General features: G+C 43.5%; 1 protein-coding gene across 1 annotated transcript; it reads right to left on the bottom strand.

Moving 5' to 3' along the window:
* Positions 1-2,772: 2,772 nt before the first annotated feature.
* Positions 2,773-6,041, bottom strand: LOC123168945 (cysteine-rich receptor-like protein kinase 6). Its single transcript, XM_044586808.1, has 7 exons — positions 5,128-6,041; positions 4,906-5,013; positions 4,585-4,766; positions 3,868-4,060; positions 3,529-3,616; positions 3,285-3,435; positions 2,773-3,177 (listed from the first exon to the last, which is right to left on the bottom strand). Exons 1-7 carry the CDS (start codon positions 5,900-5,902, stop codon positions 2,875-2,877), a joined length of 1,800 nt encoding a protein of 599 aa, XP_044442743.1. The 5' UTR covers positions 5,903-6,041; the 3' UTR covers positions 2,773-2,874.
* Positions 6,042-16,670: the final 10,629 nt, after the last annotated feature.

Below are 16,670 nucleotides of genomic sequence, written 5' to 3'. Positions count from 1 at the left end.
CTTCTTGAGCTTCATCGTCCTCTTCCGTCCGCGGCCGTTGTCTTCTATGATAACGGCAGTGCTGTTTACATGGCATGTAACCCGGTCCAGCATCGCCGCATGAAGCACATCGAGATCGACATCCACTTCGTCTGCGAGAAGGTATTTCTCAGTCAGATTCGGGTTCTCCACGTGCCATCCTCACAGCAGTTTGCCGACATCATGACGAAGGGCTTACCGACTCAGCTCTTCCTGGACTTTCGGTACAGTTTATGCGTTCGACCAATGCACAAACTGTGGGGGGATGTTAACGTATAACTTTGTATAGCTAATCTCGCGTATTCCGTTTGCATACGGTTGTACATATATGCGTTTAGGGTTTATTTCCTGGTCTCCAAGACTTGTAATCCTACTATAAATATATGAGCTGATCGCCCTTTGAGAGGTGTCTTCCCTCAAACCGTTTCACGCTTATAGATAAAATGGCGATTCTTTTTGCAGAAGATTAATAGACAAATTACTTAGGTTTTCCTATTTTTCAGAATTTTTGGTGTAGCAGAAGTACGGTTGGAGTACAGATTACTACAGACTGTTCTGTTTTTGACAGATTTTGCTTTCAATGCAACTAAACTTCTTTTCCTCAAAAACAATTAGCGACTAAACTTTTCCGCGTGTAGGTGTCTTGTAAACACCTATATGCTTATCACTGTTTCTTTCTGGTGTCACCAAAATGATATATTTTTAATTACATTGGCAATGTCGGTTTTTCATTTATGTGACATGTTTAGATATGTACATTATGACCACGTGCCATATGTGGTAAGCAATTCAAATTAATTTTAAAAAAATATGTACATTGTGAAACAGTGGGAAGGACGTGAACATCAGAGGGAGATTAATGGGAAAAGGGCACCTAGCACGTAACTCCATCCCGGCCAGTAAGTTGAGACAGCTGAGTTGAGAGCATCCCTGACCATTTCTCCAATAGTAAGTTGAGAACATCACTCACCTTTCCCCTATAATACTGTACATAATCTCATAAGAAAGAGTAAGGCATTTTTTGAGGGCGAGTTCCATGGAGCTCAGTTTTTATGGCGAGAGCTACACAGAAAAAGACAAATTCATGCATTTTTTAAGTAAACAGTGTATTACTGTTCATCATTTCAAAATCATGATTACATCTTTTTTGTGTAGCTTATCATCTTAAAATTTTACACACATGTAATATAGTACATCCGTATGAATGCTTTTGATTTTTGTAGATTTTTTTGAAACTTTAAAATGTGATTTTTAAAATTTTCAAAATAAGGGGCTTCATGGAGCTCGTCCTCCATTTCGCATTTTCGCATAAGAAAACCGTTTAGAAAATTAAACTCAATTAGCCTTTCCCCCGGAGCTTATTATCTCAGGAATTATAGCTTTCCCCCCTCAAACCGACCCATACTAACCCAAATTTTATTTAAATAACATTGTGTTGCTTTCAGTATCACTCCGGCAATCCGTAGATTAGAAACGTTCAATCATCGGCGTCACATGTTTCTTGGACTTCCTTAAAAAAACCTGTTTCTTGGATGAAATAATTCTTCACGGTGTAATGCTTCATCGTACGGATTCTTTTTACGGACTAGGTTTACAAGATTAGGTGGAGGGATTAGGTCAACTGGTCACCAAAGTATCACCAAAGTATCTAATTTACCGGATCAGCCAAAGTATATATCAACTGGTCACCATCTTCTGGAAAAGAAGATACAATTGTTCGGCATCTGCATACTCTTCCTATATGGTCCAAATCATGTCTACATCAGCTAAAGAGAAACAAAACCGTGCCTTTGGGACACCATGCATAACTATGCGTCCGCCGGCTTATCTTTTTAAATTATCGGCCAGGTTGCGAGCCATTAGATCTAGCGTTATCAAGCGGCTGACCAGCGTCCATCACCATTGCAATAGAGCTAATGTTACAGAAACATTTGTGGCATAGGTAGTGTTGCAGAAACATTTGCAACGGAGATTATTTAAAAAATGTTGAAATAGAGATCGTGCAAAAACGTCTGCAGATTTTTTTTGCAACATGGTCATAGTGCATAATTTTTTTGCAACAGAGATCATGTTGCAAAACATCAGATTGTGTTGCAACAAAGGTCATGCTGCTTCTGCTATAGAAGTCATGTTGCATGAACTATTGCTGCGGCAGCACCGACGGTTGTGGCTGAACTCGATGAGACAGCAGCCATGGACGCCGTTGCTCCTACAGGACGGTGTCGGTGTTGAACGGCGGGCGACCCTATGTTAGTGGATTGCTTCGTTTGGTGGTGTAGTAGTGGTGTGTCAGCGCCGCTGCGCCGAGCGCGGTATCGATCGTGAACCCCGTCGCCCTTTGCACCGCCTGCCGTCGAGGCACCAAACCACCGTCCTTCACATCGCTCCAGGCAACCAAAATTAGTGCTTGGTCTCGCAACTACGTACAAGAACACCGATCAGTGATCACGGGAGTAAGGGGAGACCGAGAGGCTCAGACTGACAAACAAATCCGCCCGTCACATTAGAGGTTTGCTTCATTGTGAAAGAACTTAAGGGGATTCACAAGGAAGAAGATGGCTCAGTGGTGTGGAGAAACGCGTGGATGCTATTTTGCTGGGAATAAGGATGGATGAGCCACACATGGGACGCACGTCGCGTGCTAGAGGTGGCGGACACCCGCACCTAGATCGACGGAGTGGTCAGAATCATTTCCCATATCATAAACAAACAATTAATCTAGGTAAAAATATGCAAAAATATAATGAAGGACTATACACCAATTAGGAAGGGTGGCTTAAACTTATAAATTGTACAAGAGTTGTAGTATCATCAATATAGACTGCGACATATAAACCATGTAACACGAACAAAATATTATCTAGGAAGTGTGGCTGATATGGTCATATCATTAATACTACATGACTCTGTAGCAGTCGATGTCTCTTCATTTCCTACCCTCACATTGAAATATGCTGGCTGCTTAGGCTCATCGATGATCATAGCCTCATTGCTTAGCATAGCTATAACATCAGCCATAGTTGGTCGATCGGCTGCATTCTCTTGTACGCACAATAGTGCTATGTTAATGCACCTCATCATCTTTGTCGAGTGACTTTTGGAAAACGATGATGAACTAACGAGATCAATCCACCTTCCCTCATCCCATAACTGCCATGCCTGTTTGGAAATTGGAGGTTGTGTTATAACTTCTAATTCCTAAGTAATTGAAAATTGTACAACAAATGAAAAAAAATGCATGCTTAAGTTTCTGTATACAATCTCACATATCCAAGAAGATTGATGAAATCTCCATATTGTTGGTTTCCAGAATTCCGTTTTCCACTAAGGATCTCAAAGATAATAACACCAAAGCTGAAGACGTCGGACTTGATAGAGAAGACACCCTGTGAAGCATACTCAGGGGCCATGTAGCCACTAAAATTGTATATGACACATGTAATAGTTAGTGTGTATTGTTCAAGTGTAATATAAATACTTATGAGATGATTTTATTTATATGAAACTTACTATGTACCAACCACTCTTGTTGTTGTGTTTCCTTCGGTGTTTGAGCTAAATATTTTTGCTAGCCCAAAATCTGAAATTTTTGGATTCATTTCACTGTCCAACAGAATGTTGCTAGGTTTCAGATCTCGATGTATGACACGCAACCGGGAGTGCTTATGTAGGTAAAGCAGTCCATGTGCTATTCCTTCGATTATCGCAACAAGTTTCGACCATTCCAGTAATTCTCTTCTTTTTTCATCTGCACATCAATTAGATATTAGTATAACAGGGGGAATAGACAAGGTAAATGATCATATTCTGTACAGGCCAGTTACCTAGGGAATACAGCTGTACTCATGGGGCTTTTGTTTGGCAAGTATTCATACACCAATATTTTCTCCTCGTCTTGATAGCAACATCCCAAAAGCCTAACCAAATTGCTGTGCTGGAGTTTGGCTATGAGCTGGACTTCATTTTTGAACTCTGTGAAACCTTGACCAGAATGTGAAGCAAGTCGCTTAACTGCTATCTCTAGTCCATCAGTAAGCTTGCCCTGGGAAAAGTATGTATTCAAAAGTTAGGTTCTACCAGTTTGCACTAATCCTCCTCATGTAAATTATGCTTCCATCCTGGTCATGCTGAGCTGTTAGTTTTTCCCCCTTCTGTCAGCATTTGCTGGCTTTGTTCGCCTGAAGTATTGTAATTTGGTTGTCTTTTCAATGTGAATGAAACAGGCGTTTTGCCCTGTGGGTTAAAAAGCCTCTAATCTGCTTCTCAATTCCAAATTGCTAGCTGGAGGTTGGTCACAAAATGTGGGCTTATAAATTATTTCGTTCTCACAATAATTATAATTCATATAGACTAACTAAATACTCCCTCCCTTCACAAATATAAGATGTCTTGGATATTTCAGTATGAAGTCATATATGAACTACATATAGACTGAAAGGAGTGAACAAACATAGTAAAACATGTCTATATACATCCGACTCACAAAAAAATCAGATCATCTTATATTTGTGAACCAAGGGAGTAGTTCCCAATAAATACGGAAATCATATAAGCTTACTAATTTACCTTGTAGACAGGGCCAAAGCCACCTTGTCCAAGTTTGTTTTCTTCTGAAAAATTATTTGTGGCCTCTAGTAGCTGTTCAAAATCAAACACCATGAACTCTGAATTCCCCCCTTGCCAAACTAGTTCTTCCTCTCCTTCCAAATCTTGAGAACGTCTTGATCCTTGTAATCTCAGCAGTGTACCTAAATATATGATTGAGAATATGGGAAATCCCTCACGTTTAGTCGTATCTAACACTATGATTAACTGCAAGTAAAAATGCTCTTGAAATTATAGAATGGAACATCGTTTCAGAACTTAATTAATTAATTAGTGGAGTACCTTTTCTTTGCTTTGTGAGACGACGAGAGTATAGGATGAAAAAGAGAAATGCTGCTGCCGCTACAGGTACTAAAACTATGGCAATTATCCACAGCTTGCTCATGCGCCCTGATATGAACATACATGATAGCATGCCAACCAAGCATGTTAGCTCTGAATTAGTCCTCTACATGTTCTTAATTCTTGGCATAACTAGAAGAATCAACAAGTGTATAGGCTTACTTTTGTGTTCGCCTGGAGTCGGAGCCGGCGGCCCGAGGCTTATCATAGGCTGGCCTTGGTAGAACGGAGACGCCTCATACCTGAAGTAGCACCGTATGACGCCCATCTGTCCTCCCATGCGCAGGGACATGGTGGAGTTGATCAAGCCGAGGAGATGATTCAGGCATGCCAGGCAGTCCCCGGTTGACAAGTCCGGCGTGCACTGCGCCAACGAGTACACCTTTGGGAAGGTGGTGCCGCTGTCCATGACGCCCGTGGCGAACCGCCTCGGCGTCGCGCTGGCTGCCTTCTCCACGGTCTCCACCAGCAGCTCGCGGATGAGGCCGGCGACGAGGGGCACGTCGCCGGTGACGTTCTTGACGTTCCACCTCTCAAAGGGAGGGTCGCCACCGTTTTCATCTCCCGTACTATTGGTGTATATTGAGGGAGCAAGGATGTCGTTGAAGTTGTAGAGGAGGATACTATACTCGGCATAATAGCGGGTTCCCCCGTAGCACTCCATGTCCGGTGGCGTGGCGTTCCGCACTATGCCGAACGTGTTGGCGACGCTCTGGGAGCAGGCAGTGTCGTTGAGAATGTCACCACGGCAGAGCGCGAGCGCGTAGACGATGTCAGGGGCTTGGCCGACGGTGGTGGTGGCGAAGTGTACCGGGGAGGAGGAGGTTTTGTTGGGGAGGGTGGCGGCGAGGACCTTAACGTTGTCGCAGAACGCATCGGCTGCCGCCTCCTGGAACGGCGTGAGGCAGCTGAGCAAGAGCAGCAGGATGATCGCCATGCCTAGCTAGAACTGCCTGCTGTTGTTCTTCTCTCGATCCAGATGATCAACTCAACCCGTGGCATACTTATCAGCAAGTCACCTGGAAAAAGGAATAGTAAACCATTTTTTTTCTGCTTATTTCTGGCCAGCCCATTTCAGTTGATCAGTATTAGTATGACTAGTCAAAACCTAACTTTGGAATCATAAATTTTCTTCCATACAGAGTTCTTTTGTTGTTGCTGCGGAATTTGTAGAGATTTTTTTTTGCGGGGAATTTGTAGAGAGTTTAGTTAGCCCGTGTTTGGCACTAATATAGTACATAATAAAGGCTACCAAAGGATTCTTATGCATTTCTCGCAAAAAAAAAGAGATTCTTATGCAAACAATACGTGCAGATTTTTTGTGAAGTCTCCATTATCTCCCGTTTTCATTTTTGGAAATCGATACATGTCATCATCCTATGTCATTATCAGTATCTAGTGCTCCCTCCGTCCGAAATAATTTGTCGGGGAAATGAATTTATCTAAACATATTTTTAATTTAAAATACATCCATTTCTGCGACAAGTAATTCGGGGCGGAGGGAGTACTCAATTAAATGTAGGAGCAAGTATTGATGTTGAATTTTAAGTTTTCCACATGACGTCTTGACTCAGGCACTTAACTGTGACGTATTCCGAGTCAAGTGTTTGTCTGTATCACATGTCTCCAGCACCATTGCGTGTCCGCCAGGTCAAGTAATTATCGGGTCACCATCAGCGATGACTGATTTCCAGTAGACTAAGACGAGAAGGATTCTTTCTCAAAAAAGAAAAAAGAAAAAAAAAAGACGACAAGGATTCAAATTGGTCACCATCAGTATCGTGTCCTTCGGTGGGGTTTGTTAAACTTAACGTTAATACTACTTTTGAGCATGATTTACTCACGAGTACGATTGGGGCGGTCTTAAGATATGACAAAGGTAGATTTATTGTTAGGGAAATTGTAAGATTGACTGGTGTGCGGATGTATTGATGGCTGAAGCTTTGTCCCTAAAATTCGGTCTATCGCTGGCGCAAAGGACGAGATGAAATCGCATTATAACAAGCTCGGATAACATGGAGGTGATTGATACCATGAAGGAAGGAGGACGGTCGTCGGGGGCAGCGGCGGCAGTTTTTGATGATTATTTTCATTTTGCATGTGATTTTTCTATTTCTAGATTCGAGCACGGTAATGGAGAAGCAAATAAAGTTGTCCACAAACTTGTAATTGGCTAGATTTTCTTTCATTTCTGATTGTTCCAGGAGACAAAAAGTGAAATTGTACCAATCCTCATAAACGATGTGATGGATATTTCTAATGAATACAACTATTTTTTTTAAATGTCCTTTATGCTACTACTAGTGTACACCTCACAGCTGTTACAACGTACTCTATCACCTAGATAATGTTTGTTTCTAGCTAATGGAAAATGAGCTCCAGCTAGCTCCCAGTGTGTTTAGTTTAGAGTGAATTTCATTTTTTACCCCTAGATTTCACATTTGTGACAATATTTACTTTATTTAGCAGAAAAATACACATTTTTAATCAATTTAGCCAAGCTGGTGCCACAAATTACAACGTTTTTTCTGTCTCGCTGCTAACTAAGCATGTCATGTTGTCGGTTTACTTCGACTTCTGGTTTTCTCTTGATCCAGGGCGGTTGGTGCTCTGGTTCGTGCAGAACGTGCGTGTGGCCATGAGGGCGTGCAAGGGATCATGCCCCGTGAAATCTCGGGTGGGAGGTTGACGACGATGATGACGGGGTCCATCGGACACCCACACAGACACACACACACACAGAGGGGGGGGGGGGAGTGGGACATGGGCCTAAAGTGGTTGGGCGGTTGGCTAGGCTGCGCTACTGTGGCTACTGTTTCGGCCCAGTGAATAGTGCCCTTTTTTATTCCATTTAATTAGAACTAGAGAGTTTAATGTGGCTCAAAAATTGCCATTGCAAATCCAAATATCACATATACTTCCACAAAAAAAATTGGTATCCTAAATTATAGGAAACATATTTGCAGCACCAAAGCAATTTTTAAAATCCATTTTCGATAGGCCTTAATATGGATAGTTAAATAAATCCCTAAATAAATTAGAGTTTATTAAATAGCCAAATTAATCCCTGGAAACTTCCAAAATGCATGTAAATCATGAAATGCATATGCATGGTTTGTGAGTATCTATATTTAAAAAGAATTTGTGATGTGACACCATGATGAATCTATTATTGTTTATTCAACCTTGGTTACTACTATAGTAACTTTTATCTTTACCCGCAAAAACACTTTTATCGTTACTATGACTAGACTACGCCTATTGGTCTTGCCCCCTCTTCTCCATTGTTTGCAACATAAGCTATCATATAGTCGACAACTTTGCACTAGTAGAAAAGAGGGCTTTGCTTCAGGCCGGGTCAGCCCATTAGTCCCGGTTCAGTCCAGAACCGGGACCCATGGGGGCACTGGTCCCGGTTCGTGAGGCCAGGGGCCTGCCGGGCCTCGTGGGGGCATTGGTCCCGGTTCGTCTGGCCCCTTTAGTCCCGGTTGGTGGGACGAACCGGGACCAATGGGCCCGGCTCCTGGCCCACCACCATTGGTCCCGGTTGGTGGCTTGAACCGGGACCACAGGCTGCCCTTTAGTCCCGGTTCATACCACGAACCGGGACCAATGAGGTGCCTATATATACCCCTCACCCGCGAGCACAGCACTCCAGTGCTCTGTTTTTCTCTGGCCGGCGAGGGGAGGGCTTTGTGGTGCTCTACCTCACCTCCTATGCACATGAGGTGTTCGATGAAATGCCCGAGCCACGCTAGTTAAACTTTCTCGTCTCGAAGCTCGACCTCAAAGCTCCATTTTCCTCGAGATCTGTCTAGGTTTAGCGGCCCGTCACGTCACATTCCCGTCTTCACCGCCGTCGATCGCCTGTGTCGATCTCGTCGCTGCACCACCGTGGTGAGCCTCTTGTTCTTATCTTCTTTCTGAAAGAAAAAATTTCTTACTTTAGATAGATACTTGTCTGATTTTCTTACTATTTTATTGCTTGTTATTATATAGTGCGATGGTTTTGGTATCCGCCCCCGTCGGCCCTCGTCCTGTCTATGATTCGGATGTGGTATATATTATCTTTATAACTATTGGTTCATTTATTGTTTATGAAAATTATGCCGACCAACGTGACATAGATTTTATTTATCTAGGAGGTATGTGAACCGGAAATTCCAACCGACCCTATTGTCGAGAGGTTAAATTTAGTTGAAGAAGAAAACAATTTCTTGAAGGAAAAAATAAAAAAATTGAGGAGGAGAAGATGATATTGGAGTTGCATGTTGCGGATGTCGTCGATGATCACAAGATCAAGATGGATGCAATGTGCTTGAAGATTAGAAAGATTAGAAAATATGTCATTCATATCGAGGCTTGGTATCATTATGCCGTTGGATCAATTGTTACCTTGGTTGCGATTATGATCGCATTTTTTTCGCATTGAAATGTTTTACATAGTTTCAATGTATGGTTTAATTAATTAGATGCTCTGGAGAGCTATATGTTGTTAGATGAGAACTATGTATGTACTTTGGTTTTAATGTGATGATGAACTTCTATTAATTTGGTCACTTAATTATCTATTCACGATGTTCTGTAATGTTTTTGACACACTTAATTATATATAATGCACGCAGATGAACCGGCAATGGATGTACGGTGACAGACACACCTCCGAGTACATTAAGGGCGTGCATGATTTTCTCGAAGTGGCTGAGGCAAACAAGCAGAATGGTTTTATGTGTTGTCCATGCCCTAAATGTGGGAATACGAAGTCTTACTCTGACAGGAAAATCCTTCACACCCACCTGCTTTACAAGGGTTTCATGCCACACTATAATGTTTGGACGAGGCACGGAGAAATAGGGGTTATGATGGAAGACGGCGAAGAAGAAGAGGACGATGACAACTATGTGCCCCCTGAATACGGTGATGCTGCAACGGGGGAAGCTGCTGAAGATCAAGAGGAACCAGACGATGTGCCCAATGATGCTGCAACGGGGGAAGCTGCTGAAGATCAAGAGGAACCAGTGCCCGATGATGATGATCTCCGCCGGGTCATTGTCGATGCAAGGACGCAATGTGAAAGTCAAAAGGAGAAGCTGAAGTTCGATCGCATGTTAGAGGATCACAAAAAAGGGTTGTACCCCAATTGCGAAGATGGCAACACAAAGCTCGGTACCATACTGGAATTGCTGCAGTGGAAGACACAGAATGCTGTGCCTGACAAAGGATTTGAGAAGCTATTGAAAATATTGAAGAAGAAGCTTCCAAAGGATAACGAATTGCCCGACAGTACATACGCAGCAAAGAAGGTCGTATGCCCTCTAGGATTGGAGGTGCAGAAGATACATGCATGCTCTAATAACTGCATCCTCTACCGCGGTGCGTACAAGGATCTAAACGCATGCCCGGTATGCGGTGCATTGCGGTATAAGATCAGACGAGATGACCCTGGTGATGTTGACGGCGAGCCCCCCAGGAAGAGGGTTCCTACGAAGGTGATGTGGTATGCTCCTATAATACCACGGTTGAAACGTCTGTTCAGAAACGAAGAGCATGCAAAGTTGATGCGATGGCACAGTGAGGACCGTAAGAAAGACGGGAAGTTGAGAGCACCCGCTGACGGGTCGCAGTGGAGAAAAATCGAGAGAAAGTACTGGGCTGAGTTTGCAGGTGACCCAAGGAACGTATGGTTTGGTTTAAGCGCGGATGGCATTAATCCTTTCGGGGAGCAGAGCAGCAATCATAGCACCTGGACCGTGACTCTATGTATGTATAACCTTCCTCCTTGGATGTGCATGAAGCGGAAGTTCATTATGATGCCAGTTCTCATCCAAGGCCCCAAGCAACCCGGCAACGACATTGATGTGTACCTAAGGCCATTAGTTGAAAAACTGTTACAGCTGTGGAATGGAAACGGTGTACGTACATGGGATGAGCACAAATAGGAGGAATTTAACCTGCACGCGTTGTTGTTTGTAACCATCAACGATTGGCCCGCTCTCAGTAACCTTTCAGGGCAGACAAACAAGGGATACCACGCATGCACGCACTGTTTAGATGACACTGAAAGTATATACCTGGACAAATGCAGGAAGAATGTGTACCTGGGCCATCGTCGATTTCTTCCGACCAACCATCAATGTCGAAAGAAAGGCAAGCATTTCAAAGGCGAGGCAGATCACCGAAAGAAGCCCGCCATGCGTACCGGTGATCACGTACTTGCTATGGTCAATGATTTACACGTAATCTTTGGAAAGGGTCCTGGTGGACTAGGTGTTCCGAATGACGCTGAGGGACACGCACCCATGTGGAAGAAGAAATCTATATTTTGGGACCTACCCTACTGGAAAGACCTAGAGGTCCGCTCTTCAATCGATGTGATGCACGTGACGAAGAACCTTTGCGTGAACCTGCTAGGCTTCTTGGGCGTGTATGGGAAGACAAAAGATACACCTGAGGCACGGGAGGACCTGCAACGTTTGCACGAAAAAGATGGCATGCCTCCGAAGCAGTATGAAGGTCCTGCCAGCTACGCTCTTACGAAAGAAGAGAAAGAAATCTTCTTTGAATGCCTGCTCAGTATGAAGGTCCCGACTGGCTTCTCGTCGAATATAAAGGGAATAATAATATGCCAGAGAAAAAGTTCCAGAACCTAAAGTCTCATGACTGCCACGTGATTATGACGCAACTGCTTCCGGTTGCATTGAGGGGGCTTCTACCGGAAAACGTCCGATTAGCCATTGTGAAGCTATGTGCATTCCTCAATGCAATCTCTCAGAAGGTGATTGATCCAGAAATCATACCAAGGCTAAGGAGTGATGTGGCGCAATGTCTTGTCAGTTTCGAGCTGGTGTTCCCACCATCCTTCTTCAATATCATGACACACGTCCTAGTTCATCTAGTCGACGAGATTGTCATTCTGGGGCTCGTATTTCTACACAATATGTTCCCCTTTGAGAGGTTCATGGGAGTCCTAAAGAAATATGTCCGTAATCGCGCTAGGCCAGAAGGAAGCATCTCCATGGGCCATCAAACAGAGCATGTCATTGGGTTTTGTGTTGACTTCCTTCCTGGCCTTAAGAAGATAGGTCTCCCTAAATTGCGGTATGAGGGGAGACTGACTGGAAAAGGCCCGCTAGGAGCGGACTCAATAATATGCAGGGACGGGCATTCTTGGTCTCAAGCACACTACACAGTTCTACAGAACTCTACCTTGGTGACCCCGTATGTCGATGAACACAAGAACAGTCTGCGCTCCAAACACCCGGAGCAGTGCAACGACTGGATTACATGTGAACACATCAGGACTTTCAGCAGTTGGTTGGAAACACGTCTCTGAGGTGACAACACTGTTTGTGATGAGCTGTACTCGTTGTCCAGGGGACCATCTTTGACTGTATTGACTTACAAAGGATACGAGATAAATGGGAATACATTTTACACGATCGTCCAAGATCAAAAGAGCACCAACCAAAACAGCGGTGTCCGCTTTGATGCAGCAACCGAGAGGGGAAAGGACACATATTATGGTTACATAGTGGACATGTGGGAACTTGACTACGGACATGATTTTAAGGTCCCTTTGTTTAAGTGCAAATGGGTCAATCTGTCAGGAGGCGGGGTACAGGTAGACCCACAGTACGGAATGACAACAGTGGATCTGAAAAATCTTGGGTACACTGACGAACCGTTCGTCCTAGCCAATGATGTGGCACAGGTTATCTATGTGAAGGACATGTCTACCAAACCGAGAAAAAGAAAAGATAAGGAAGCGAATACATCATACGATGAGCCAAAGCGCCACATAGTTCTTTCAGGAAAAAGGGACATCGTGGGAGTGGAGGGCAAGACAGACATGTCTGAAGATTATGAAAAGTTTCATGAAATTCCTCCCTTCAAAGTCAAGGCTGACCCAAGCATCTTGATAAACGATGAAGATTATCCATGGTTACGGCTAATAAGCAAATGACACAAGCGAAGAAAAAGTGAAGACTTTCTCCCGCAACTATTATGATGATACCATGCCAACTTTGTAACAGACGAGTATGATACCATTGTCCGTTTTGTACACGAAGTGCATCCAGTTTTTGCCATAACCCTCTCAACTTTCTTGCACATGCTATGTGGATGAAATGATGATACCATGCCAACTTTCAACCTTTTCATAGTTCATTTTAAATGCTTTTCAATTTCAGGGTCTTATAGCTCAAAATAATCAATAAATACATGAAAAATAACAAATGATGTCAGAAATGGTTGAAAATTGATGATGTGGCTTTGAATGGTGCATTTTGAACACACAAAAAGTCAGGAGTTCAAATAAGTTTTAAAAAATGAAATCCCTTTGTAACAGACGAGTTTCCGTATGAAATCCTGATACTTCGAAATAGATTGTCCGTTTTGTACACGAAGTGCATCCAGTTTTTGCCGTAACCCTCTCAACTTTCTTGCACATGCTATGTGGATGAAATGATGATACTATGCCAACTTTCAACCTTTCCAGAGTTCATTTGAAATGCTTTTCAATTTTAGGGTCTTATAGCTCAAAATAATCAGTAAATGCATGAAAAATAACAAATAAAATAAATAAGTAATTAGAAACAAAATAATATAAACTTTAATAAAATATATAAGTAGAAACAAAATAAAATAAACTTTAATAACATGAATAAAATTTATGAAACTAAAATTATCAAAGTATTTTCTGTTCAAAACATTATAAGCAACCTCTAGTATTATTGAAACTAAAATTATATAAAATTGATGCAACTAAAATTATCGAAGTATTTTCTGTTCAAAATCATTGAAAGGAAAAAGAATTTTCATAAAGAACTTTTTTTGTTAGAAACTTTAATAGCAAAAAGATTATCATAAAGTAAAATAAATAAGTAATTAGAAACAAAATAAAATAAAATAAATAAGTTTTTTGTTGTAAGTAGAAACAAAACAAAATAAATAAAACAAAAAAGAAAACAAAAAACAGGCAAAAAATAATAAATATGCCACCTACTGGGCCACCACGGCCTGAATACGACTAGAAACCCATCGATGGGCCAGGATTGAGGCCCGCAGAAGGCCCAGTAGGCCCATCATGCATAGCAGTGACAATTAGGCCCGTAAGCCTGCAATGGAGAGGAGCTCGAGAGGGGAGCGGCAGTGGGGCTTATAAACCACTGTGCGCCCCTCTCAACTAGCGAGGTGGGACTAAACTTTCGACGCAGGCGCAGCAGCACAAGGCCTTTGGTCCCGGTTGGTGGCACCAACCGATACTAAAGGGATGCATTGGTACCGGTTCGTCCCGGTTGGTGCCACCAACCGGGACCAAAGGCCGCCGCTTCCCGCCCTTTGGGCTGCTGAAAAGAGGCCTTTGGTCCCGGTTGGTGGCACCAACCGGGACTAAAGGTGGCATTGGTACCGGTTTGTGCCACCAACCGGTACCAATGGGTTTGCTATATAAGCCAACACTTGTGAAAATTTCATCAGTTCTTCGATCCCTCCGACGACGCCGCCAGGCTGCCCGAGCTCGCCCGCGCCCTCGCCGTCGCCACGCCCCCGCCCTCGCCGCGCCCTCGCCCGACGTCGTTGCCGCGCGCCGTCCTTGCCCCGACACGCGCCGCCCCTGCCGCGCCCCCGACCCGCCCCGCCGTCGCCGTCGCCCGCGCCCTCGCCCTCGCCCGACGTCGTCACTGCGCGCCGTCCCTGCCCTGACGCGCGTCGCCCCTGCCCCGACGCCGTCTCCGCGCCACTCCCCGCGCCCTTGCTTGCCCTGACGCCGCCCGCCGCGCGCTCCTCCCTCTGTGAGCACCGCGCCTCTGCCGGCCCCGCCGCCGTGCTATTTTTTAGATATATGTATTTTTTGATGTATGTACATATATGTATGTATGTATTTTTTACATGTTTTTTGTATGTATGTATGTATTTTTTCAATTGTAAAGATGTTTTACAAATACATATATGCAAAAGTTATATTTTTAGAAAAAATTTATCTATATATGTTCTCTGATTTAGTACATTTTAGGTTAGTTTCATTTTTAGAAAAGTTTTATATATTTAGGAAGAAGGAATAGAAGGAAGAAGAAGGAAGAAGAAAAAGTTTTATATATGCAAAAGTTACATTTTTAGAAAAGTTTTATATATCTAGCTAGGAAAGGAAGAAGAAGAAAAAGAATGAGAGGAAAAAGGAAAATAAGAAGAAGAAGAAAGGAGAAGAAGAGGAGAGGAAGAAGATGAGAAATAAATAAGAAGAAGAAAAAAGAAGAAAAAGAAGAGGAGAAGAAGAAGAGAAAATAGAATATTCTATTTTCTCTTCTTCTCCTCTATTCCTTCCTTCTTCTCCTCTTTTTTTCTTCTTTTTTTTCTTCAATCTTCACCTCTATTAATATCTTCTTCTCCTCTGTTTATTTCTTCTTCATCTTCTTATTTTTTATCGGATATGTCGTTGTCGATATACCCCGTGTCCCTATAACTTCAACACGAGGGGGGGTTCAACCTACCCCCTCCCCGATAACATTATTTTCCCATGTATGTATGTCGTCGTTGTCGATATAACCCCCTCCCGGATAACTTCGACCGTGATAACTTATACCACGGGAGCACCCCCGGGCCCTCTCGCTCGACCAAAACTCTCGAGGACACCCAAACCCTAGAAAAAAACGATGTCGGTCTCCTACCCCCTCCCGCCGCGCCCCTACCCTTGAAGCGTTGCCGAGGCCACCCCAAACCCGGAATAACATAGGTCTACGTTTGCACTAATATATCCACCTGCTGTCATGTTTGTGTAATAATTGCCATGTTGTAATATTTGCAGAAACAATGGAGCACGGACGAGACGAGGAAGCAGAAGAGGTGTTGGGGGACATAATCTTAGCCGGAGGTGATGTCTTGTCGTATCTTAACGACAATGATGGTCTGGAAGAACAGGGTGAAGAAGCAGGCTACGGTGATCGAAGAGTGGAGGAGGAAAGACATGATTATGATGGCTCCGGTGACCCAATGCTGGTGCAAGAAGGAGCCCGTGGTGACGGCTCCGGTGACCGAACAGAGTCCGGCCAGGTAAATATATTAGTTAAGCCTGTGCTGACTAGCTAATTGATGCATTCATTGTTTTGGTATGTACACATATTAATTAACTCTCGTCTTTCTTCTTTTTTCTAGCCCTTCGGATCGAGCACAACTTCGGTAAAGAGACGAGGCCCGAAGAGAAAGTTGCACTCGGATGAAAGATTTGAGATCACAGCAATCGCGCGCGACGGCCAACCGATTGAACCCATCCGGACAAAGGAAGCATTTGCTGCTCAGTGCGGGGTTCTTGTTAGGGACAAGATCCCGATCAGCATCCACCAATGGTATAAGCCTAAGAAGGAAGACCCTGAGGTGTCTTATGTCAATGATATGCAGAAAGATGATCTTTGGACTGAGCTGAAGGCAAATTTCACCCTACCACCAGAGGAAGATCCGGAGAAGCCAGTTAAAGAGCAATTAATCAAGTCTCATGCTATTAAGAAGATGGCAGACCTATTCAGGAGGTGGAAGAATGAGCTGAAAACGTTTGTCGACAAAGAAGAGACACCAGAATTCATCGGCAAATATGAGAAGATCAGATATCACTGGCCCGCATTTGTGGCCCACAAGACATCGGAAAAGAGTAAGAAGTTGTCAGCGACAACCAAGAAAAATGCTGCGAAGAAGAAGCTTCACCATCGCACGGGGTC

This window comes from Triticum aestivum, chromosome 7D (assembly GCF_018294505.1).
Source record: "Triticum aestivum cultivar Chinese Spring chromosome 7D, IWGSC CS RefSeq v2.1, whole genome shotgun sequence".
In the NCBI taxonomy this organism is placed as follows: Eukaryota; Viridiplantae; Streptophyta; class Magnoliopsida; order Poales; family Poaceae; genus Triticum; species Triticum aestivum.
This window is presented reverse-complemented; position numbering and strand designations above follow the sequence as displayed.